Here is a 23507-nt window from a genome sequence, read left to right as displayed (position 1 = left end):
TATGTGGTTGTGTATCGAGTCACACTTACGCGAAGAATAAGGAAAAGTGGGACAGAGTGCTGAAAAGTGCTTCACTAGAGGATCAACTTCGGCCTGTCCAGGAGGCCCGTGAGGCGGCGGAGAGCTTCGGGCTCTCTGTCCCAACGTGGGAGATGCCCTCTGCACCTGGCACCTAGCCGGGTGTCCTTCAGGACCCCTTTTTGGGCAATAAAGTTTCACCACCACCGCCACATTTGTAATCAGAAGTTTTCAATCTGCGGCGAATATGAAGCCGCAAACACCAGTGACAACCGATGCTGCAAACAGTGAGCGCGAGAGCGGTTCGCGTTCGAGCTCGGCGGTTTGCTGCGCATGCGTGCACGCCGCGCGCATGCGCCGCGGCTCGACATTGTCCATTGGTTACCGCGAAGGCAGCGCCGCTTCTCACCGTACAACTCTTTTTACCTCGTAAGCAGCACAAAATAGAGCGGGGATAGAAAATAATATACATACTCTAACTTTGAGGACCAATTATGGCGCGTATGACAGCATCAGACTGCGTAGAGCAAAGTGACCGTCTTCATAATCCTGATTCAAGGCTCTTCCGCTAGGCTGCGTCACATACCGGTTTTTGTTGCTTTTAAACACGATTTAAACATATAAATCCTACTCACAAGGCGAAAAGGGTGCTGGAATCTCTCACTATATATAACTGTCTTTTCATTTTTACCACGATCTAATCATACGTTGTGACCAGATGTCGGTCCCTTTGAAGGAGGACTGACACGAATTTAAAACTTTTCGAATTGTTGCGCTAAATAAAAATACTGGTGTCGAGAAACCTAAAACGATCGAGTATTGTGGTGGGTGGGAATGCATCCAATATATTTTAATTACCGCTACCTTAAAAAGACACTTTCGGTCGATATCTAGGGGGCGGCTTCTTAGTGACTTTTCATAGTTCATAGCAGTGTGACGTCACGCGGACACAGAAACTCGCAACGTACTAGCGGCAAATCTGTCATCTGCTCGTGGTGCGCATAAACAACGATGACTGAACTGTCCAGTGAACCTGGCAGTGATTTCTGCTATTTAGGCTGCATGCAGGACGCAGAGCTCGCAAACTCGTGGGAACCAACGTGGGAACCAAATAAACGTTGGTGGGAACTGTGTTGACTTGTCGGGATAATGTCCATTGCCATGAGGCTGGCTTGCAGATGCTCAGCGACGAAAACTTCAAACTCAAATTAAAATATTTTATACGTGTTCTCCGACTCCGGTGTGTGGAGAGCGTTGACACTGCATATCAAGGAAACGAAAAATGTCCCTTTTGCGATGTCGCAAGATCGTGTCAGTACTCCGTCAAGAGGAGCCAGATATTGTTTCTTTTTGAAGAAGCCAGAAAATTTTTAGGAGCTTTACTAGTCAGGAGCTCCATATTCACGCATATCAACCAGCTACCGTCTGGCCGCCTGCTCCACCAGCCACTTCTGACCAGCATCGGTGGAGTTGACCAGTCGTTGAGGTTTTGGGAAGCATTGGGAATTGAAGGAACGGAATGAATTTCCTGAACGGACACGAAAGCGGCAGGTTGCCTCTGCCGTGCTCCCTGAAACCATAGACGTGCGCAGGGTTCTTCATCGGGGGGGGGGGGGGGGGGGGTACATCGCACCCCCCCCTCCTATACTAAGTCAATGTACGAGCAAGATTAGCGCCCCGCCCCCTCTTAGGTGACTAGAGGGGTCAATCTATGGGGCAGATTTTGCGCCCCCCCCCCCTCTTATGTGACTACGGGGGGGGGGGGGCGCCCCCCGTGCGCACGCCTGTGCCTGAAAGGCTTCAGAAATAAGTGTAGAATAATCAAGGACCAGGCTAGTTGGTGATGGTTCCTGAAATCTTGAAACTCAGTGCAAAAACGACAAGTTCGTTGAAATGAGGGACAGACGCTTATCTCTTGAACATCTTTAACTAGTTTAGTGATGTTTAAGTAATAAGCGTCTTTTACTCATATCAATAGCGCTACCAGGGGCGTTTCATACCGGGAGGGGGGCTTATTGTATATCTTCATGGGTGTCCTTTAATGTTAGTGTGTAGGATACACATACAAAAATGTAAAGCGAATGCCGCCGATTGCGATACTGTAACGCGAAATGTGAGTGCAGCTCTACGCGTGTTTTCATTTCGCGATATCTTGAGGCAAATAATTTGAGGGAAGCGTATATATATATATACGTAAGTACAGTTACAGACTACTTTGTTTTTATATTTGTTTGTACTATTTATTTTAATTGTTGTTCTAGCTTTTACTTTATTTGAATTCTTTTTGTCATTTTTAATATTTCCTTTTTCATTTATAAGTTCTTTATTGCTTCAACGGTGCGAACTGCCGTTGAAGACAACGCTTTATTTTTAATTTATTGTTTTTTATTCATTATTTTTGTTTTATTTTATTCTTGGTTTTTGTCTGTTTCGCCGCCGAAGGTTCAGCCACCCTGAGGAGCAGGATAGTTTGCTTTTCGTCAAATAAAGTTCATACCACCACCGCCCGGAGTAATCAAGTCGGCCTGTTCTTTTTTATTTTGTTATTGTTTCTTTTATTCTTTAATTTTTAATTTCTCTCTGGGCGGCGAAGGTTCCAGCGTAATCCAGCCGGCATTGGCAAAAGAAGAAGAGCGTCGTGTGGCTCGAGGGGCGTGAGCCACGGGATATTTCGATGCGGTGTTCGCTCCATCACGACGACTTTCAATCCAGGCATAGGCACCCGAGAGCTGCGCTCTAAAATTTCAAAAAGAAAAAAAAAAGGGTGGGGAGATTGAGCCCCAAACCCACCCTTTGGCTACGCCAATGACTACTACTACTCTTCTTGTGTTTTTCTTGCTGCTGGCGGCTCACTCGCACCGCAACGGTGTCGATAGCGCAATCATGTATTTGTGTACCTTTCTTCCAGGGGCGGGCGAATATTACAGACTTCGAACACGAATCCATGGATGCTATCTGGTTCGTATTCGACGCGAGAGTTAGCGGTTCGAAATATTCGAATACTCCTTTTAAATATTGTATAAGGAATATAAAACACTTACTGAAGTCCCGCGTGAGACGGATCCGTGTGCGTGAGGATCTTCGTGCAGGATCTGGTGCTCAGTGACAGCAGTTCCTTAACACATGGGGCTAACACACGAGGTTCATAATTTCCTATCTTGTAATAGGAATGGCTTGCTCTGGGCATGTGGCCTATATACGAATCTGTTCCGATTTTTGACCAGTCTAAACGCACTTGAAAGATTTACATGTGCAGGCAAATTACGCATTTAGCAGAAACCTTGAAGTACAGTCCCCAACGCATGATTAGTATACAGTCGCCTGGGAGCTGAACCCATCGGCTGCCAACGGCAGCAAGTAGCTTCTTGATTCACTTGACAATAAAACTACACATAGCTTCCATTTTTCTTCCTTTTCTTTGCTATGTACGTGCTGGCTTCATATGGTGGTGTCTAACGAAAGCAGGCTCCTTGCACACACACACACATTATATATATATATATATATATATATATATATATATATATATATATATATATATATATATATATATATATATATATATATATATATATATATATATATATGCAAGCAAGCAAAACTTCGCGGTAATCTTCTATGTACGTTTGACCCATTAGAACTTTCAATGCATCGCACGTTTTATGTCGCAGGTTAACATTTCGAAAAAAATGCACTGTTAATTGTCACTGGGTGTGTTTTTGTGTCACAGCGAGTCTCTCTTGACAGTCGTGGCGGTGGGAAAAAAGTCCCACGAGGATCCCGTGCGTTCGACCATGAGCGAGGGCCGGCACGAGTGGCGGTAGAAGTACAGCGCCAGGGCAGCCAGGGCCAGCACCACTACGAAAGTGGACACCACCAGAATGCCCACGACAGCCGCTTTGCCCTGCACATCGAGGGGACGCATGTCAGAGCCGATCTATATACTGCCACACGCGCTTCTTTTTCTGTTTTCATGTAGCCGACCCGTTACACGTGTAACCACTGCCTTGCGCGCGCCACGCCTGAATATCGAACGTTCCCGGTTATATTAGATTGATCTGATAAGCGTGAGCGCGCAACGGAAACAGTATACAGTTTATTCTGGAACTAACACGACCTCCAACGTTAGGCTAAGGTTGGAATCTTCGATGCCACATGAATAGATGCCGACGAGCCTTAAGGTACGAACACATTGGCGGCGCGGCCCTTTCCCGCACGCCGCTCACCGCTCGCGAGACGCCGCGCTTTTTTTTTTTTTTTGTCCCGTGGAGCGTCCAAGTTTCTCTCCCGCTGACCGAATCGCTTCCGGACCTATTTTCGCCGCTGCCGCCGGATGCCGCGCAAGCAAACTACCAATCAGCGCCTGCTTTTTCTCCTCGTCCTCCTCACAAGGTGGTCGTCATAGCAACCGGACACTGTTCACCTCTCCCGCGCCACCCTTCTCCATCTGTCGGGGAGAAGCCGCAGCCGGCGGGTGCGCGCCTCGACATGTCCACTCTTAGAGTGCCTTTAAGAGTGCCTCGATGCGCGCGCCCTCTATCCACTGTTGTCTCGGGGCGCCGCCGCGGCATGCTTTCCACCAGTGTGCACGTAATTTTACCGCTCATCAGATTACCCGGCTGACGCTGTGATCGCCGCTATCAGTGTACAGCGTGTATTGCTTGTACTTCGACTTTTCGCTTTCTGGGCACAAGCGCGCCCAAATACGGCCACGACCACGTGACATTATTAACTACACTGCACTAAAGGCGCACTTCATAGAACAACTGTGCAACTAGAGAAAAAAGCACCACACGGAAGCATATACAGTGGAATCTCGTTATAACGAAATAGCATAAAAACCATAATTTAGTTCGTTATATCCGATACTCGTTGTAGTAACAGTAGAGATAGAAATCTGCACTAACAAATCGGCATTCTGGCTCGCGCGAAAATCCTAGATGCCGAAGAGAATTATTCTGGGCTTCAAACCCACTATAAACGAAGTAGTCCTTGCCTGCCTCCTTGTGGCATTTCAAACTAAACAGACTGATAAATGGCAAGGTAAAAAAGAGAACAAACTTCGTTTGACGAAACAGGCCTGCGTTGACATTTATTTGAAGAAGGATGTGAGCACATTTGCAACCAACTCACACCCACATTCGAAAAGAAATGCGATCTTTCAATAACTATTCTGCATTTTATGCTACTTTTCGAGTTTTGAGCCTCGCGCAAACCAATTTATTCGTTATAGCTAGGGCTCCGTGTTTTCGGTGTTTATATTTCTTGAAAATCGGCGGGTATTAATCGGAGTTATATTTTTGGCGGAAATTCGGTGTTTATCGGAATTTATTTCTCGTAAATCCCCAATTCTCCGAAATTCAGAGTTTTGCATTATTCTCAAAAATAGAACTTCTTGGCCTAGTTGGTATTGCTTGCTGTATGACATACTGCCGCTAGTAAAAAACACATACACAGAAGAGAGACGAACAGGACGACAAAAGGCTGCCCTTTTGTCGTCCTGTTCGTCTCTCTTCTGTGTATGTGTTTTTATTAGCGGCAGTACGTCAGTCATACCTGAATACTAAAACATGAAAACACACGAAGCACATTTTATTTTTTCTAGAAGGTTTGAATGCACAAGAAACATATATGCACAAGCGAAATACTTGACCACAACACACCTGCATTTGTCCGTATAACAACCTTAGCCTAAAGCTTATTGTAAAACCCGCAAGCATACTTTGCGAGGTTGCTGTCAGTAATCGAAGCGCGCTCCTTTCGATTGACGACTCTCAGCTTTGAAAATGCCCTTTGAACGTATAGCGCTAGAAACAGGAAGCGCCAGAAGACGCAGCGCGCAGCGAGAAAGCACTGGCCACTGGACATTGTGAAGTCTCCAAAACGACAGGGGTTCAACAATGTAATATATTTCATAGCACTGATAGTTCGCAAAAACACTCAGGAGCTGGCTCATGTCGTCGGTTTCAAGAAGCACTAATTCAAAAATAGGCGCATAGGTTTGAAACGCGCAGGGCAGCTCATGCTTCACATTTGGATTCACAATTTGAACACAGTACCAAAACGATTCGTTGCTGTACTGGAGTTGATCGCACAGGTTCCTCTCAGATGTCTGTCTCCACTTTTCGGCGACAGCAGCGTAGTATCGTGAATGTCTGCGACGGTCGTTAAGCGGTCATTCTCGTCAAGGAGGTCGAACATCTGTAACATCTGATGCAAAGACCTCGGTTGGATCACGCCATTGACTGATGAGTGCGTGCAAACGAACCCCCAGTATGGGATAAACCTCATCTTAACAAGCGAGTCATGTACAGTTTCAGGCGATGACATAAGACCATTGAGCTTCTCACACTTCGTTCCCTAGGCTTTGTCGCTTCCCAAGAAAGACAAAATGGCGCCGCCAGTAGTCCAAAATATCTTCTATAGAGCTTCATAAAAAGAGAACCACCTCGACGGACATACGGTCTTCAGCGACTTCATGGTCATGCCCATGGCCAAGCACACAAGACCAAACTTACGGCGCAGCTCCCGCGACGAATTCAACAGGGCAGGAAAGTGCACAACAAAATCTTGAACGACGTAAAGCGAGCTCGTACTGATTCCATCCTCCAGAGCGTTGTTGAGTAGGTGGCACGGATCTTTGAAGTGAAGCGCCTTGAATTCGGGGTTGGAGAGTTGCAAGTCCTTGTGAAGCTTCTGCATGTAGGAAGCTGAGTCGGAGCACAATACAGCTACGTCGCCTAACACAGCTACGCGCGGTAAGCTTTAAATCGGTAAAACCATAAGATGTATCTATGAGCGCTTAGAACTTGCCCTTTCGATAAGGGACGGAACCAGCATAATAAAAAGTTGGGCGAGTTAGTGTTGGTCCAGGTCATACTGGCCCTTGAAATCGAGGTTTATCGGATAAATCCGAATTGTCAAAAATTTTACCGGCGAATGTTTATTGGATTTTTTCGGATAAAACCGAAAACACGGAGGCCTAGTTATAGCCGATATCGCGGCGGCGTTCACTTTTTTCGGTTTCCTTATAAAAATAATAAATGTCATTGAAATAAAGCGTGACCAAACAAAGTTCGCGTTTAGTTCGCTGTAACCGATGATTCACTGTATCATTGTTCTTTATAGCGCGGCTCAACTGTTATATGTAATGGAATGTGCATTCGGCAGCGCAGGACTAGTGCTATTAAAAAGAAAGAGTGCAAGTAAAAATATGCGTTGTGGTATGAAATAATTAAAAATAATCTGTGTGCTTCGGCCATTTTCATGGTTCTGTACTAATTTCCTGTGACTGTTAGTCCTGAGGCTTCGGAAGTGTTGTTTAAAGGGTCGAGAGGGGGTGGGTTGGGGTGTGGGACTTGACGCATCTGCAGATGCATCGAGTTCTGGCTGGATTTCGTGTAATGCAAGTTCGCATCTCATCAACCACTTGCGATCAGTGCACTCTGCCTGGAAAAAAACAGGGCAATAAAAATTAAAAGAATGGTCAAGAATAAAAGAAAACGCGGTATTACACCGATATAGATTACGTTAAAGGGAACCTGGAACAATACTTCAGGAGCGAGAAACGGGTCCACGTGGTTTCTAGGATTGTAGTAATATTGCCCTTAAGGAATGGATGTCAGTTGAATTAAGGCTTACACGGGGCAGGCGTCTATAGGTAAATGAAGCAATGCACGGGGTTGCTGTGCGGATAGACATGGATATTGATTGCGTTTGTCTTGCATAACCGCATGAGCATGACGGAAGCTGAAGCTTCGAGAAAGGGAAGGCTGAGCTCCCCCGTCTTCGACGACCGGGGGGTCTCTGCGCCCCACTCACCCGCTTGCGAAGCCCCTGGTTTATAGTCTGCTTTCTATGAAGACAATTAAAACAAGACGCTGACCACGATAAAAGCAAAAAGCAAGACGCGTCGTGAACAAGGCTCCCGTGTGGGAGCCGAAACGTCTTGTTTTTTGCTTTTATTGTGGTCAGTGTCTTGTGTTAATCGTCTATATGTGTTTTTCTGACCAGATGGGTTTCCGTCCAACTCTCGACTTCAGTTTGCTTTCTGCAGCATTAGGGACACTACCAAGAAGCCGGACAACCTGTGGTCCCTATACAAATCAGCGACTGAGACCATTACTTCGCTGTAAGGAACGCTATGTTATACACGCATGCCATTCATTACTTGAAAGTGGGGCGCGCGAAACAGATGCTGCTTATTGTTGCGGGACAAGACAATAAGCTCCAGACAAGGCAAGGCTCAAAACTTTTATCTTTTTATAGTTTTAAAACAAGTAAAACAATGTCGTTTGCTGTTACACGGAGCAATAAATCACGCACCTGGCTCTCGGAGAGCAGGCGCTTCTGGCACTTGCCTCCCCAGCTGTAGTAGCCCTTGGCGCACTTGCACAGGTTGTCCGTGCAGGCGCTCCCCTCTGGGCAGAGCCGGAACGCGTCGCAGATGCCGTTCAAGGAGGCGTTCTGGCTGCACGTGTCTCCGCGTAGCTCGAACGACTCCTGCGAAGAATTTGCGGCCTGTATTTCGTTGCTCTTTCAGTTTTCTCAGAATGTGATTCGAAAAAGTAGCCGCAGATGTATAGCCTCCCTCATTTCTTCGCTGTCTTTCATTGAAGAGAAGCTGCCATTGTGGGACGGCATGAGCCACGATATCCAGAGTGGCATAAATAAAGAACGGATCAGTACTTAAAGGGACACTAAAGGCAAATATTAAGTTGACGTTGATTGTTGAAGTAGGGGTCCAGAAACCTCGTATTGCTACCTTTATGCCAAGGAAGTGCTTATTTTGAAATAAAATCACGTTTTAGTGGTCCGCATCGCTTTAGCGCACTTCAAATCACCCGCCTGAAAGCGGTATTTCGCACGTCACTGTTGCCGTTCTCAACGTTGCCCGCCTTTACAGCGCGGCGGCGTGCACCATTCGGGCATCCGGCAACATCACATGGATGCGGTATATTGTCGAACTTTCTGTCAGAGCGACTTTCACGAGCGTGCAAAACACACGCGGCAGTACGTGATACCGAAACTACCACTGAGACGCGACCGCGTGAGCGAAGCAGGGCGCAGGGCGAAGCGCAGTTTGGCGAAAACGAACTTTTGAACCACGCGCGCCGTTCCCCATGGCAACGCCAAAGAGGTTCTTTTTTCCATGAATCAAACAGAAACGAACAAGCAGCATTTTATTGCGTCCCTTGATGCACGGAAGGTTCTTTTTTTTATTGCAGCTAGTTTGATTACTAGCGAATAATTGTATTCAGACACTCACACGTCATCGGGATCATTTCCAAAATGTCCCACTCGTGGCGCTCATCGTGTGATACATTTAGCTTAATTTCTCGGTAAGTAGGGCACTGCTGTTGATAATATTGGCGTTTTAGACGTTGTCATACATTGAGCTTTTACTCTGACATAAATTGTTATTTGCCTTTAGTGTCCCTTTAATAATGATCTCAGTAAGGTGACGTTATAGGCGCCGCCACGGAGGGGGGGGGGGGTTCATTCCCCTTTTCCCGAAATTTTATGGTTTCGCATGCGTATATACGTGGACCGACGTATGAAAATAGTGTCATTCTCGCATGATAGGTAACGCGCACTGCTGCAAAGATCCGTGGGACGATCGCGACGTTAACTGGCTTGCACGAGCCTCAAGCACACTTGGAAATATTCGGCACAAGCGTGCAAGCGAGCTGGACTCCTTCCCAAGAGGCAGTGCGTCAATGTATTCAGAAGGAAGAGAGGAAATAGTTGGCAGCGAAAGGCCAGCTTGGGACTCGAGTACCAAGCTGGTTCAGCATAGCCTTCCATGTCTTTTTTTTCTTTAATTTTGACGTCACTTGTGGGAGCAATACTGCAAGTTGGCCTAGTTGGAACACATTCACCTTAAAGGATTCGCGCAAGCACACGGAGACAAAGAAGCGATACACAAGCATGGAGGAAGGAAAAAGGAAGGAGGGAGCATTACGTCACGCGATTGAAGCCCACCGTGTCGGCCCAACACGTGATCAAAATGCCAGAGCACGCGGGTAGGTTTTAGTACTACCGGTGGAGTTCTGTTTCTGAACCTCCGCTGTGAGCCGGCCGGCCGGTGTGAGCGCGCTTCGATTAAAAGCTACCGGGTGCCATACCCGAAATCTCGGCAAATCTCATTTTTTGCGGGATCTTGACGCAAAAGGTCACGTGTTGGGCCGACACTGCTGGCTTCAAAACGAGTTGGCTTGCCAAGGCTTGGCTGCGTAACGTAATGCTACCTCCTTTCTTTTTCCTTCCTCCATGTACACAAGGATGAGCGCTCATTCTTGTGTGTCTATTCTTTGTCTCCGGGCGCTTGCGGGAATCCGTTAGGATCAATTATAGGAACGCTCCAACTGAAAGTACGCTGTCGCCGTCACCGTGATGTTCGGTATAAACACCACGCGCATTAAGATCCTAGTGCGCCTTGCCTGTGGTACGCTGTGGGATCCGATGAGTGCGTGCGGGCAAGGGATGGAAGAGCTCACCCGCTTGGTTCCAGAAGACGACGAACGACGTTTTGCGACCGTTTCTCGGGAAATTTTGTAACGTCTACATCGACGATATAGTAGTTTACTCCCGCAACGAGGACGAACACTCAACCCCTCTTGCTAGTGTACTTCAAGCACTTTGTGATGCCGAGCTCAAGCTTAATGACAAAAAGAGAGTTTTTACAAAGAAAAGTGGTGTTTCTGGGCAGAGTATTTGATGGCCAAACCAAGACAACAAAACAGGAATCGGTCGAACAAATCGCAAAAAATGCTGAAGCCCTATGCCGTACACTCTTTGCGGGTATTTCTGGGTTTTGCGGGGTGTTTTCGGTCATTCATAAGATATTATGGGACAAAAACCAAATGCCTCACAGAAATGACTGAGAAGAATCAGCGATTTCAGTGGACAGCAGAGTGTGATTCCCTTTATCACAGCCTTGTGAGCATCATTTCGTCCGATCCGGTTCTGACTCTTCCAGGCTTCAAGTTGCCCTTCGAGCTGAACACCGACGCTTCTTATTATGGTACAGGTACAGTGCTTCATCAAAGAGATACAGACTCTCCACGGAGCAGGCAACAGAGGGTCGTCGGGTACTATTCGTACACCTTCTCGAAAGCCCAACTCAACTACACTACTACCGAGAAAGAAGCCTTGGCAGTACGCCATTTTACACCTTACCTGGATGGCAGGAGCTTCACGCTCTTTACTGATCATCAAGTCTTACTGTATATCCTTAACCTCGCAGAGTCTAGAGGACAAATCGCAAGGTGGGTGCGCGAACTGCAGCAGTTTGCGTTCGTGGTCCATCACAGGCCTAGGGAGCACCTCAAGGAGGCAGATGCACTTTCGGGACTTGGGGTTATTCCTGATCAAGAAAATATCAACGCAACTCTGTTGTGGGAGGGAACTGAAGAACTCAAGTTCCACGACGGAAGTTTGCAGTCCCAGAAACAATGGTGCCTCGAATCTTGGTACTTTATCCCGACTCCCCGCACTTAGGCGGACACGACGGTTCATGCAGGGCTTATCGCAAGATTCATCAGCGTTTCCAGTGGAAACACATGAAAGATGACGTCCAGCGGTATGTTCAGTCTTGTCATCAATGTCGAATTCACAAAGGCAAGTACCTTCAGAGAACGGACGAAATGGTCTTGCCTCAACACTCCGACATACCGTTTGAAGTCGGCCAGGTGGATTTCGCAGAGCTCAAGAAGAAGGCTGCAGGAGTATGAAAGGAGTTTCTAGTGGCAATAGACCAGTGCACAAGAACAGTGGCTGCACGGCCGGGAAGAGAAGACGCAAATAGTGTTATTGCTCTTTTGAGCCGAGAGATATTTAAAGGGGTCATGAAGCACCCCTTGGGCTGATTGAAAAAACACATCCTGCGGAAAGCTGACACGGCTATGAACTGCTCTGCCAAATATTACAGTCGTGCGCGCCGCGTAATGGCCACAAGCGGAGCGCGAAGTTGCCGTTTCCCCAGGCACCCTCTTTTCAAACAGAGGCCGGTTCTCACTCTCGTCGGTGGGCGGGGCGTCTGTCCGCTGTACGTAGCAAGAGACATAGCATGCTTATTGGCCGATAGCCGACGTAAATCGAGAGCGGCGTTCGGATCAGATGCGCTTCTTGCCGCGGGGTGCCACCACTTGCCGGCGCCGCACTCCTCAGTACACGGTAGCCGCACTCGCGCAAGCGAATCACAGCGGGAGAGCGATCGCGTTTCATGACGCGCGCTGGCGTAACTTCTTTCCCCCATGCCATCCCTCCCTGTCTAGCTTCCAGTGCGCTCGCCGGCACGAGAAAAGAGAGAAAGCGCTGGGAGCGTGCGCCAAACCCCCGTAACTCCGCTGATTCTTGACGGATTCGAGAAATTTTTGCGGCAATCGATTCGGGAGGCAGTACACTCCGATACTGAGGCCATTAGATCATTACTTGGAAAAGTGGTTCATGACCCCTTTAAGAATACCAAAGTAGTGATATCAGACAATGGACCAGCGTTTATGAGCCAGCGTTTGCAAGAGTGGGCGAAGGAACAAGGAGTTATATTGCGACGCTGCGCGCCGTACCATCATGGCATGGCAGAAAGAACCATACGAGATTTGAAGCGGTTCATTTCAATGTACCCACGTTTTCAAGGTGGATGGAGGTGTTGCTCGAAAGCAGCTGTTGCTCACCACAATCGGTCGCACACTGCGAGCATCGGCTGTAGCCCGTATTTTGCGGCATTGGAAAGGCACCAGAGTTTCCTGCTGATCAGCAGCTTCGTATTGCTGACCGCCTGCAATTGTGTGAAGAACGAAAAACTTCGGAAGCATACCAGCGATACCTGGAAGGAATGGAGAGAAACTTCGACCGCCGCCACAGCACGCGGATACCCCATATACTGTAGAACGATCTGATACTCGTGAGAAAAGGCCTTCCCGGCACGAATCGGGTGTATATGGGACCTTATCGCGTGGTGCAGACTGCAGTGCAACAAGGCGTTCTCAAGAGGTTTGGTTACGTCAACGGTGACGGTGTGCTGGAGTTCGCGACCAGTGGAAACGTCTTCATGTATCATCCCAGGAGGGATGAGACTTCAAAGAGGGGGAGTGTACGTGGACATCGTGAAGAAGTTCTGAGGGTATGAGGGAAGACGACGAAGATGAGGGTGTTCGGAATAAAGAACATGGCTGACACCGCAGCCTAGCCCAAATGTGTATTATTACAAGTAGCAGCAGGAGCAGCAGCAGCAGCAACAGCAGCAGTAGTAGTAGTAGCAGTAGTAGTAGTAGTAGTAAGTAGTAGTAGTAGTAGTAGTAGTAGTAGTAGTAGTAGTAGTAGTAGTAGTAGTAGCAGCAGCAGTTGTAGTAGCAGTAGTAGTAGCAGTAGCAGCAGTAGTAGTAGTAGCAGTAGTACCAGTAGTAGTAGTAGTACCAGTAACAGCAGTAGTAGTAAAGCAGCAGTACCAGCAGTAGTAGTAGTAGCAGTAGCAGTAGTAGAAGTAGTAGTAGCAGTAGTAGTAGCAGTAGCAGCAGTACTAGCAGTACTATAGTAGTAGTAGCAGGTGTCACGCAGGTCACGTGACCAGAGGGGGGAGTGAATAAATAAAACGAAATGATGAGGGTAATGCTCGGAATGATGATGATGCACGTGATCTCGCTAGCCAATCACATACAGTCGCGCGCTTACAGCTTCGCTGTCCGACGGTTTCCACGACGTGGAACTGGGCCTTTTTTGGGAGGGGGGGGTGGTGGAAAAGTGATAAGTCGAGAACATGGCTTCATATCAACACACCTGGCAGACGCACTGGTTATGGTAGCAGCGCTGGTTGCGCTCGTCGCAGTGCTCGTCGACGAGGCACGCCTCTCCGAGCTCCTTCCGCAGCAGGCAAGTGCGCAGCTCGTCGTACCGTACCGCCAGGAGTGGGTCGCACAAGCACAGGCCTTCCCCGTATGGTCGCGTGCTGCACACGACGCCTTCGCCCACGCACTCCCTGGTGGCGACGCGTACCGAAGGCTGGTCGGGAGACGGGCACTGGTCGCCGAAGCCGCTGTGCAGCCGCTCGACGCCAGCACGAACGGTGGCGGACAGGTGGAAAGCGGCGGGAATGCGGCGCAAAAGTTGGATGCGGCATGTGACGCTGGTGCGCTGACCGAGCGAAAGTAGGGACCCGTTCAGGCTGACGAAGCTCACGTGTAAGTCGACCCCCTGATAGCAAGGAAGATATTAAGAAAAAAAAAAAGAATTGTTACCGCTTAGATATGATTATTAGGCGCCGTTGTGGAGGACACCGGATTAATTTTGACCACCTGGGGTTCGTTAACGTGCCCCTTAATCTAAGCACTCGGGTTATCCTGATTTTGGTCCCGTCAAACATCGGTCGCAGTGATCTGGGAATCGAACCCGCGCTCTCGGCCTTGCTTGGCAGTACAGAACCGCAGTCGCTAAGCCACTAACTCATCGCGGCGGGTCATGGAGGAAGCTCCATGTATGCGCAAGATGGCGATATATTGGCCTCTCGACCCACGAAATAAAGAGTTGCCAGTCTGCACTATGTTCTGCCTTCCTGTTCTCTCTTTCCGTTTGCGCAGCACGTCAATAGTTTAGTATGTACCAACTAGTCTGCAAGTAAGTTAAGAGGATCTCGGGTGATGTGGTGCTTGAATCCCACCGCTGCCGCCATGCATGTCGCCTTCAACTGGTTTCAGCCAACGGGGCGGATTACGCCTAATCTGTACACAGACGACTGGGACGTGGCTGAGCTGTGACGAATCGTGCCACAAACAGCACGTCAATGGTCCTCTTTCGTGCGACGCTATCAGGCAGCACTGCTGTTTACTATTCTAATGTGCACTAAATTAGCACTGAGACCCGTCATTGTCCGCAAAACTGAGACGGCGATGGGTCCCATCATGGAGTCCACAGTGACGACGCATGACCGACTAGCAGATAACACCACTATCAGAGGCACGGACAACACATGTGTGCGAAGGATGACAAGCGTACAAGCCTCCATGTTAAAAAGACTGGGTGTGCAAACACGGACTCAAGAGAAGTCAAGACACCACAAACGGCGTTTGTGGCGTCTTGACTTCCTTCCTGTGTCCATGTTTGCACGCCCAGTCTTTTAGCATGAATGCGCACAATCTAGCTCATCTCTCCTATAGTTCGTAATAGCGGGTTATACGCCACAGTGATGCGCGTATGAGCGTCACTATATAACTGTGGCACGACAGCTGCGTGAGGCACTCACCATGAAATAAATGGTGACGCGGAGAGGTTCGCTCGTGAACGCCTCGTCGATCGGCTTTCCGTCGAGGGACCAAGAGAAACTGACGTCAGCGCCGGTGACGGCGATGCAGGTGAAGTTCGACAGGGAACCGTCCGTGAGCACGCCCTGCGAGGCTTCCAGCGAGTAGAAAGGCAGCTCCCTCCATTGGCCCTTCTTCGTGATAGCGTCATCCAGATCACCGGCCAAGGCAGCGTGCGGCCGCGACGACATCCAGGCAATCAGAAGAAAGCCACGCCTGCGTTGCAGAACCCAAAAGAGGAACATGACAAGAACAGCAACAACGCCTAGAAACAAAACAAAAAAAAAGTCAAGAAAAATGTGACAAGAGAGTGTTTTCTCGTATTCGCTTACTCTCTCAAAAGTAATAAAAGTTCACAGCCAATTCGACTTCCAAATTTTTCCAAAGATAAAAAAAAAGAGCTTTGGGTTAGGTGGCCCCAAACGTTGGGGCTCCCTGTCCGTTAGCATTTGTTGGGACGTAACGCGAAAAAATTAACGAAACATGAAAGTTGGTACGAGGCAGGTTGTAGCACTCTGTCCTCTCTCAAGTGCCTTGCGTAAAGCTTTTCGCACCAGGAAACATGACTTACCAAATGGATCAGCACGAAATAGCACAATTATCTTTAATTATTTTGCACCCTCTTGTTCGCAAAACCCTTAGCAACCTCCAACTCTTGGGGCCCTCGAACCTTCCCCTCGAACCTCGGGGGCCGTCGAACCCTCGAACGAAGGTTGTAGGTTCAGATCCCACTGACGGAAAGGGTGACTTTCCGTCCACTTTAATTTCTTTCAATTTAAGTAAAAAAATTACACTTTAAAAACAAGAAACAAAAACAAAATAATGTTCCCTATACGTTCATTGGCTTAATTGTATGTTGGTTTCATTAGTTGTATCTTTGTTATATAGTCATTAAGAACAAAACAATGTGTACATGTCAGAGCATGCTCGCCTATAGCATCGCTGCACGGTCAACTGCATAAGGAACAAAATCATGACCATTGTGTAAGAACGGAAGTGAAATGTGATGGAAATGTAATTCTTCAGAAGAACAATGATGGCGCACTTACCACTTGCACACGCAGCCTTCAATTCGAGTCCCAAAAGTCCCGAGGACCAACCGCTGGCGCACATTCCCTTGGCCCATCTTCTTCTTCTACTTCTTAGGCTTTGATTGGTATACCTCGGTGATCATTGCGTGATGTACGAAATTAATGCACGAAAGGGGACTCCCAATGTGTTTTGAACTGGCAATTTATTTATGAGAATGTGTGTATTTGCATAATTTATCTACCTCTCTCTGTAAGTAATATGAAGTGCACGCGCACGTACAAAAGAGAAAAAAAAATCATTCGACGTTTCGGCCGGGGACCGTTCATCGGTCTAAACGTAGAATAGGTGTTTTTTTTTGTTTCTGGATGTGCATCTGCAATTCATATTACCTATTATCCACCGGATCCAAAAAAGTGAACACACACACACACACACACACACACACACACACACACACACACACACATCATATATATATATATATATATATATATATATATATATATATATATATATATATGTCGACATCATTAACAATTTCGAACAGTGATCGTAATCTGTTTATTAAGGAAGTGCTCAATGACCATGCAGTAATGGAAAGGTAACCGTCCCTGCGTTAATGATACCCAATGCTGATTTTGTAGGATGCGTATGCTGTCACGGCTGTCGACGTGCGTCAGTTCCTGGACTCTTGGCGCTGCAAAACCTGGAAACGGTTTCGTAGACACGGTGAGTTTCGGCCTGCAGAATTGCTTCTTCGTGGATTGCGACAAACCAGTGCTATGAGTTATTACTTTCCGTTGTTCCGTTGTGTAGTGATTAAAAACCATTCATGTATGTATATAACAAACACGTAGTTCAGACACTGAGACGCTTATTTTACAGCATAGCTGCTATGGTCGAGGTCTGCCGTGTGTAGTAGATAGGAAATTATCATCATCATGAACCGGCACGCGCTCTATCACTGTCCGCACTCTGTGCAGCTAGAAGCTACAACGTGCTGTCCCTGATCGGTTTTCGCCACCCGTGTGTTCCCCTTGTTAATTTTGATCAGTGTGACGAGTAGCGGGATTTGTCCAATTTTAGAGGCAAATAGGTGCTATACGCGTTAAACAGAAGAACTGTTATGGTCGAGGTTTGCCTAAAGGCACACAGAGGAAAAGACAGGAAGACGCAGACTAGAAAAAAGACAAAAAATGAGAGCAAGCGTAGCCATGCACAGTATAGTATAGGAAGTGGCGGGAAAAAGACAGGTGAGAGGGTAAAAGACAAGCTAAGTCAGGACGAGCTAGGTGCCCACCAGCTCTGCTGTGACCCAGCATCGCGCGACTTAGTGCGAGCAGCGCTAAATTTTTTTTTCGTAGAACGAGTACACACTCATAGGATCTGGTATAGCAAATGTCTTGGTTGCCCTTAGATGACCAGAAAAAACTACGGAACAAAATTGACATTTTTAGTATAGATAAAATGTAGTCAGAGCATTCACTAAAGGGCCATTCCATGCCAAACGTCCCAGACATCGCGCTCGACTCTCTCAGAATTTGGTCATTTTAATGCACCATTTCCCCGCCTACAGCATTTCTGCAAGACAAAAATTTTTGTTTTCTTAGCAGTGATTTGCCGTAGTGGGTGAAACCTAAGTCGATGAAGCGTTCATTTAAAACGCCTGGCATTGTTTTAGCCGTGCCAGTTTCCCGAATTCTTACCACGCCATAGCTACCGCGTTGAGACGCCGAGTTACAGAGTGCACAGTCTTTGGTATTGGTCCATATTTAAATTAACGCGAACCACTATTCTGAGTTCAGAAGATGATTTTATTAAGCATCAAAAAGCCCGCTTTATGAGTTAAACTGAGAAGAAAAAAATGTGCAGTGATATGAAGGACGTACACGTCATCATAAAAAAGCAATACTCAAGCCAAAATGTAGACTAGAGCATTAGTTCTAAAATTTATATAGTTCATGTGAAGCATACCGTATTTACTGGCATAACAACAGCACTATCTATAACGTTGGCCACTGTTGGCTAATTTTGGCTATCCGCTCTTACAACAATCCAAAGGCGTAAATAAATATGTCGTAATATATATATGCGTCTGTTTGTATAGTATATGTGACTGTATCACTCCATTAAATACTTCGCGCTCTACGGCAGGTCCTTTTAGGGAAATTCGCCGCATTCTTTTGTCAAAGAGTACGTGTGTAGCCTGCCTGCAGAATGCTATCTTATTTATCTGTTAACGACACACTCATACCTGATAAGTTGAACCCGGAGATACGATCTTCTTGCACTGACACTTGACCTGGATTTCTGGTACAAATCCATGTGTTCTAGGTATAAGGCTCAGGAGCTTTATTCTCACTGAAACAGTTGAAGCAATTATCGTAGCGCTCGATGAAGCCTTAAGTGTCAGGCAGGTGCGAAATATTGAATATTTTGTTTGGGAACAAGGTAAATTATATTGATATCTTTGTAAAACAAGCATGCCACATTCCCTTTGCAAAAGAAATGTTTCGGTTTTTGCTGGTGATGTTCGTGATCTTTGAAGGGAGATGTAACATTTTGGCTAATACAAATTAGTGGTCGTAGCCGAGATTATGGGCAAAGGGAAAATTACATCGGAATCTACGCTTTAAGAAGAGCATGACACTACATAAAAGAAAAAGAAAGACGCACTTATTGTATGTAGTTTAGGAGTCCGCGAGGCAAAAGGCTGCCTGACAACTTGGCACTTAGAGACGTATATAAATACAGCAGCCCATAGCGACAGCGACAAATATTAGTATACACAGCAGATATAAAAAAGCGTACAAATGTCATACCAACAGCCGTCAATGCGCCGTGAACTGTTATACAACAAAATAAACAAGCGCGGAAGGGGGTATTATGAAAGCTTTTTTCACTGTATCGAGATAACATACAACAAACTCAACATAAAAGAAATTGTTTTATTTAATTCAGTTCACTCTGATTTTATTTGTAGTCAGCAAGATAAGTGCACGGAACATAGCAATGCATAAATCAAACTAATATTTTATTGTGCGTATTCCCACGGTTGGCAAAATAATTTGCCAACTGTGGGAAACGTCTAATAATTTTAAGTGCGTTTATGGTTGTTTTTCAGAGTGGAGTTTGCAACTTTCAAAAATTCACGATCTGTCAAAATAAAAACATCGTCTCGATCGGTGCCTAATCTCAAAAGGTAGCAACATGTGTCCGTGAAATAAACAAAAGAAAAGATAAGAAATACAGCTACGTGTGAACCGTTAGCTTTCTGCATTTTTACCGTCCGTATTTTTAAGCTGCTCTGAGAAGTAAATATTCTCGACACCCAAATAGTTACTTGGAAGTGTGTTGCAGATTTTGCTTCGTTTCACGACTAGAAGTACAGCAGCTGTAAGTACTTCAATTACAGGTACTTTAAAAGTACAAGTACTGCGGATGCTTACTTTGTTCCATGGCTGCCTCATCACATTTGCAGGATGAGTTTTCAGGATTGGCGATACTGATCGGCCGTTGAAAGTGCGGATCTGCTTTCCTAGAAAACCTCTGTAGAGCTGCGAAATACAGTGCAACGGTAATTAAACAGAAATGTGATCACTAGAAGGACAGCAATACAGCTTGCAGCGAAATGTGAGTCAAAGCCATCTCTGCACTATATCCTCTACATGAGGCACCTGCACTTACGCAGTGGGACAAGTCGACAAAGAAGCGTGAGACCAACATAATATGTCATCCAGAAATAATTTATGATAGGATGAAGGTATTTTTCAATTTTTGTCGGATGAATCACGGGAAGAAGCAAAGAGTGATATTGTGTTTTAGAATATAATGCGTCACGCCTTAAGCACACGGAATCTAGTTAACATTAGTGGTTATAATTTTTTTGGCCAAGATAACAATTTACGCTGCGGTATTTTCCGAAATTCCTCAGCTATTTGCCAAATCGACGTTTATGAAGATGTACTGTGCAGGCTAGAATTAGTGAGTCGACTAAATTTCTTGATTCACTGAAACCAATACCAGCCGGCGGCCGCTCTCACTTTAAAGATGAGTGTCGTTACTTACGGTCGCCGAATGTGTCCAACCCCGTACCAAACATCATCTCTGGCTGCTCATTTAAAGGCATGCTGCCCAGCGCTGGAACAAAACATTCGCCAAACAATGTACATAGAGATGCAGGTGATTCTATATAGCAGTCTTTTTCAAGGACATACTAGCATGAATAATTGAATCAACGAATCGTTCTCTCACTAAATGGGTACCAGCTACAATTTTACTAAGAATTCTGAATTTTTCTCATTACGCGTTTATTGCATATTTTTTTTTCGTCAAGCAGATAACCGATTCATTATTTCTCCGGTGTGATTTTTTTTAACCTTCTAATCTACCCTGCGATAAACCGGTTGAGCGTCATCGCGTTGGCAATATCCAAATCAGTTGTCGCATATCTGCGCTGTCGTACATTTGTTTCAGATGATCCAGATGTTACTAACAACTTTTTGTTTTACTGTATTTCGTTTAAGAATAAGAAAGTTCGAAGTTCAAAGCTTGCGTGTCAATTTTCCACATCTTGCTTTATTCACGTGAAGTTATTGTCATAAGAATGAAACGTTCAAATAACGAAATATTTGCCAAGTTATTCACCTTCAGGGTTCAACGGTAACTGAGCTCGCTGAACTCTTTGCATTGGTTCAACAACCTGCATTGTTTGACGAGGCATTGTTGGTACATTCGGAGGCGAGGCGACAGGGAGCGCATGAAAGTTTCCTGAAAGAAATCACAGATGGAACGTGCTTTTAACCAAGCCGCTGATAGTAAAAACACATTCTTGCCGTGAGATCCACCAAATTTTAAAAGTTGCTGCTTATCCGCATCCAAGCGCCGAATTATAGCTAAACAATGATGCATCATTACCATGTTCATTCATTCTCCAGGATGACCGTATAGTTCTTTTTAACGCGATAGCGTTAAAGAGCTCGTTTCGCAGAAATCCCGGTGTCAGCGTTGTCGTCGTTGGTTGTCAGCGAAAAATCAGCGTTGTCCGTGATCGAAAATTGGAGATAGATGCAAATAAATAAAACGTTCTGTTAGAGTGGGAATCGAACCCAGGCTTTCTGCGCGGCAAGAAGGTGCTCTACCGCAGAGCGACGCCAGTGCTTGAAACTATTTTAAAAAAACAACAACAAAAACATACGAATGTCACGCAGTGCGGGGAGCCTCCTTAAAGGGACACTAAAGGCAAATAACAATTTATGTCAGAGTGAAAGCTCAGTGTATGACAACTTCTAAAATGGCAATATTATCAACAGCAGTGCCCTACTTACCGAGAAATTAAGCTAAATTTATCACAGGATGAGCGCCACGAGTGGGACATTTTCGAAGTGATCCCGATGACGTATGAGAGTCTGCCTACAATAAATCACTGGTAATCAAACTAGCAGCAATAAAAAAAGAACCTTCCGTACATCAAAAGGCGTAATAAAATGCTGTTTGTTCGTTTCCGTTTGATTCATGGAAAAAAAGAATCTCTGTGGCGTTGCCATGGGGAACGGCGCGCGTGGTTCAAAGGTTCCGTTTTCGCCGAAGTGCGCTTCGCCCGGCGCCCTGCGGTCGCATCTTAGTGGTAGTTTCGGGATCGCGTACTGCCGCTTGTGTTTTGCGCGCTCGTGAAAGTCGCTCTGACAGAAAGTTCGACAAAATGCCGCACGCAACGATCGACGCCGGCACTACGAGCCCTCAGCGGCATACCGCGTTCATCGGGGCTCAAGTCGCTGAATTGGAGCCCAGTGTCGCGAGCCAATGTCTCGTTGTCAAGTTCTCAGTCCGCATCCATTGCGGCGATTGCGGCAAGCTTCGATGGCTTCGATGGCCGTTGTTGCTGCTGTGGGTCGCGCTACTTTCGCTCTGCTGCTACTAGTGTCGGCGGCCGCGCAGTAAAGGCGGGCAACGTTGGGCACGGCAGCAGTGACGTATGAAAGTCTGATTTTAGGCGGGTGATTTGAAGTGCGCTAACGCGATGCGGACCACTAAAATGTGAGTTTATTTCAAAATAAGCACTTCCTTGGCATAAAAGTAGCACTGTGAGGTTTCTAGACCGCTATTTCAACAATCAACGTCGACTTAATATTTGCCTTTAGTGTCTCTTTAACGCATGTTAATATTGCGCGGCAGAAGCGTAGAATCACCCCAGGAGTCAAAATGTGTGAATTGCACAACGAGTGAGGGGTTGAAAGGCCCAACAGTTACAAAGCGTACGGGCATAATTGATCATCATTATCAGTACCGGCAACAACAAAGTGTGCAGCTGCGCAGGCACGCGCGTTGCCTTACGGACGCGTAGTGGGTACTTCACCAATACACAAAAGGAAGAATTATCGCGTAACGGGCACCGCGCAACTGTACTTGCAGTATCCGCTCCCCAATAGTCTGAAACGGCCGACTTTACGTCCACAGACGTCAGGGGCGTAGCCAAGGGGGGGGGGGGGTTGGGGGGTTCAACCCCCCCCCCCCGGAATTTTTCAATTTTGCTTGCGTATATAGGCACGCACACATACAAACGCACGCACGAACATACATAAAGTATGGTTGAACCCCCCCCCCCCCGAAAAAAATTTCTGGCTACGCCCCTGACAGACGTTCCTTTCCTTGCGGCACGGTTGAGGTGTCCACCGACAAGCGAAGCCCATCTAGCGATTGAGAAGGCGATGTGAACGGGGCCCGACTTCGCTATCACGTCCTACTCTTGAAGGCGAAGCTCAAGGGTCCTCCAAGTTTTAGATGCGAAGTATCTCTTGCTCGGGGGTATGTAAGGCAGCGTGGTAATCTGCACGCAGCGTCGTTGTCCGCACTCACACTACGCATGCGCGACTCTACTCCTTCCCTCTTTCCAACAGCTGCGCGTTACTCTTTCCCCTTCTCTACCAGCACCTGCTTGCGCTTCTCCTGCGTTCTCGCTTCTGCTCTCACGGCGCATACGCTACTCTCCTCCTCTAGTCTCCCCTCCTTCAAATAGCAGAGCGCTGCGCGCGTTCAGTCCAGCGCTTGCCTCGGTTGGCTCCTCTGAAATGCGGGCTCTACATGCCGAAATTCTCTCCTGCGCAGCGCCGCGATGAGGGCCAGCGCATGCGCCTCCCCTCCCCCTCTCTCTCTCCTCTCCTA

General features: G+C 46.8%; 3 protein-coding genes across 6 annotated transcripts in view; all 3 read right to left on the bottom strand.

The window, feature by feature from the left end:
* LOC119394827 (sulfide:quinone oxidoreductase, mitochondrial-like) overlaps window positions 1-23507 on the bottom strand; it is a 345577-nt gene that overhangs the window by 192330 nt on the left and 129740 nt on the right. The window lies entirely within an intron of this gene.
* Window positions 1-23507, bottom strand: part of LOC119393978 (CRISP/Allergen/PR-1) — a 329781-nt gene that overhangs the window by 235877 nt on the left and 70397 nt on the right. The window lies entirely within an intron of this gene.
* LOC119393977 (CRISP/Allergen/PR-1-like) overlaps window positions 16895-23507 on the bottom strand; it is a 32910-nt gene continuing 26297 nt past the window's right edge. Inside the window, exons 10-14 of the mRNA XM_037661187.2 lie at window positions 20994-21116; window positions 20415-20486; window positions 19796-19903; window positions 18601-18707; window positions 16895-17052 (exon numbers count right to left, since the gene is read on the bottom strand). Coding sequence (XP_037517115.1) covers window positions 17023-17052; window positions 18601-18707; window positions 19796-19903; window positions 20415-20486; window positions 20994-21116 — 440 coding nt within the window. The 3' untranslated portion in view covers window positions 16895-17022. The remainder of the gene's footprint in view (window positions 17053-18600; window positions 18708-19795; window positions 19904-20414; window positions 20487-20993; window positions 21117-23507) is intronic.

This window comes from Rhipicephalus sanguineus, chromosome 5, assembly GCF_013339695.2.
Source record: "Rhipicephalus sanguineus isolate Rsan-2018 chromosome 5, BIME_Rsan_1.4, whole genome shotgun sequence".
In the NCBI taxonomy this organism is placed as follows: Eukaryota; Metazoa; Arthropoda; class Arachnida; order Ixodida; family Ixodidae; genus Rhipicephalus; species Rhipicephalus sanguineus.
The sequence above is the reverse complement of the archived record's forward strand: the minus strand, read 5'-3'. Positions and strand labels throughout refer to the sequence as shown.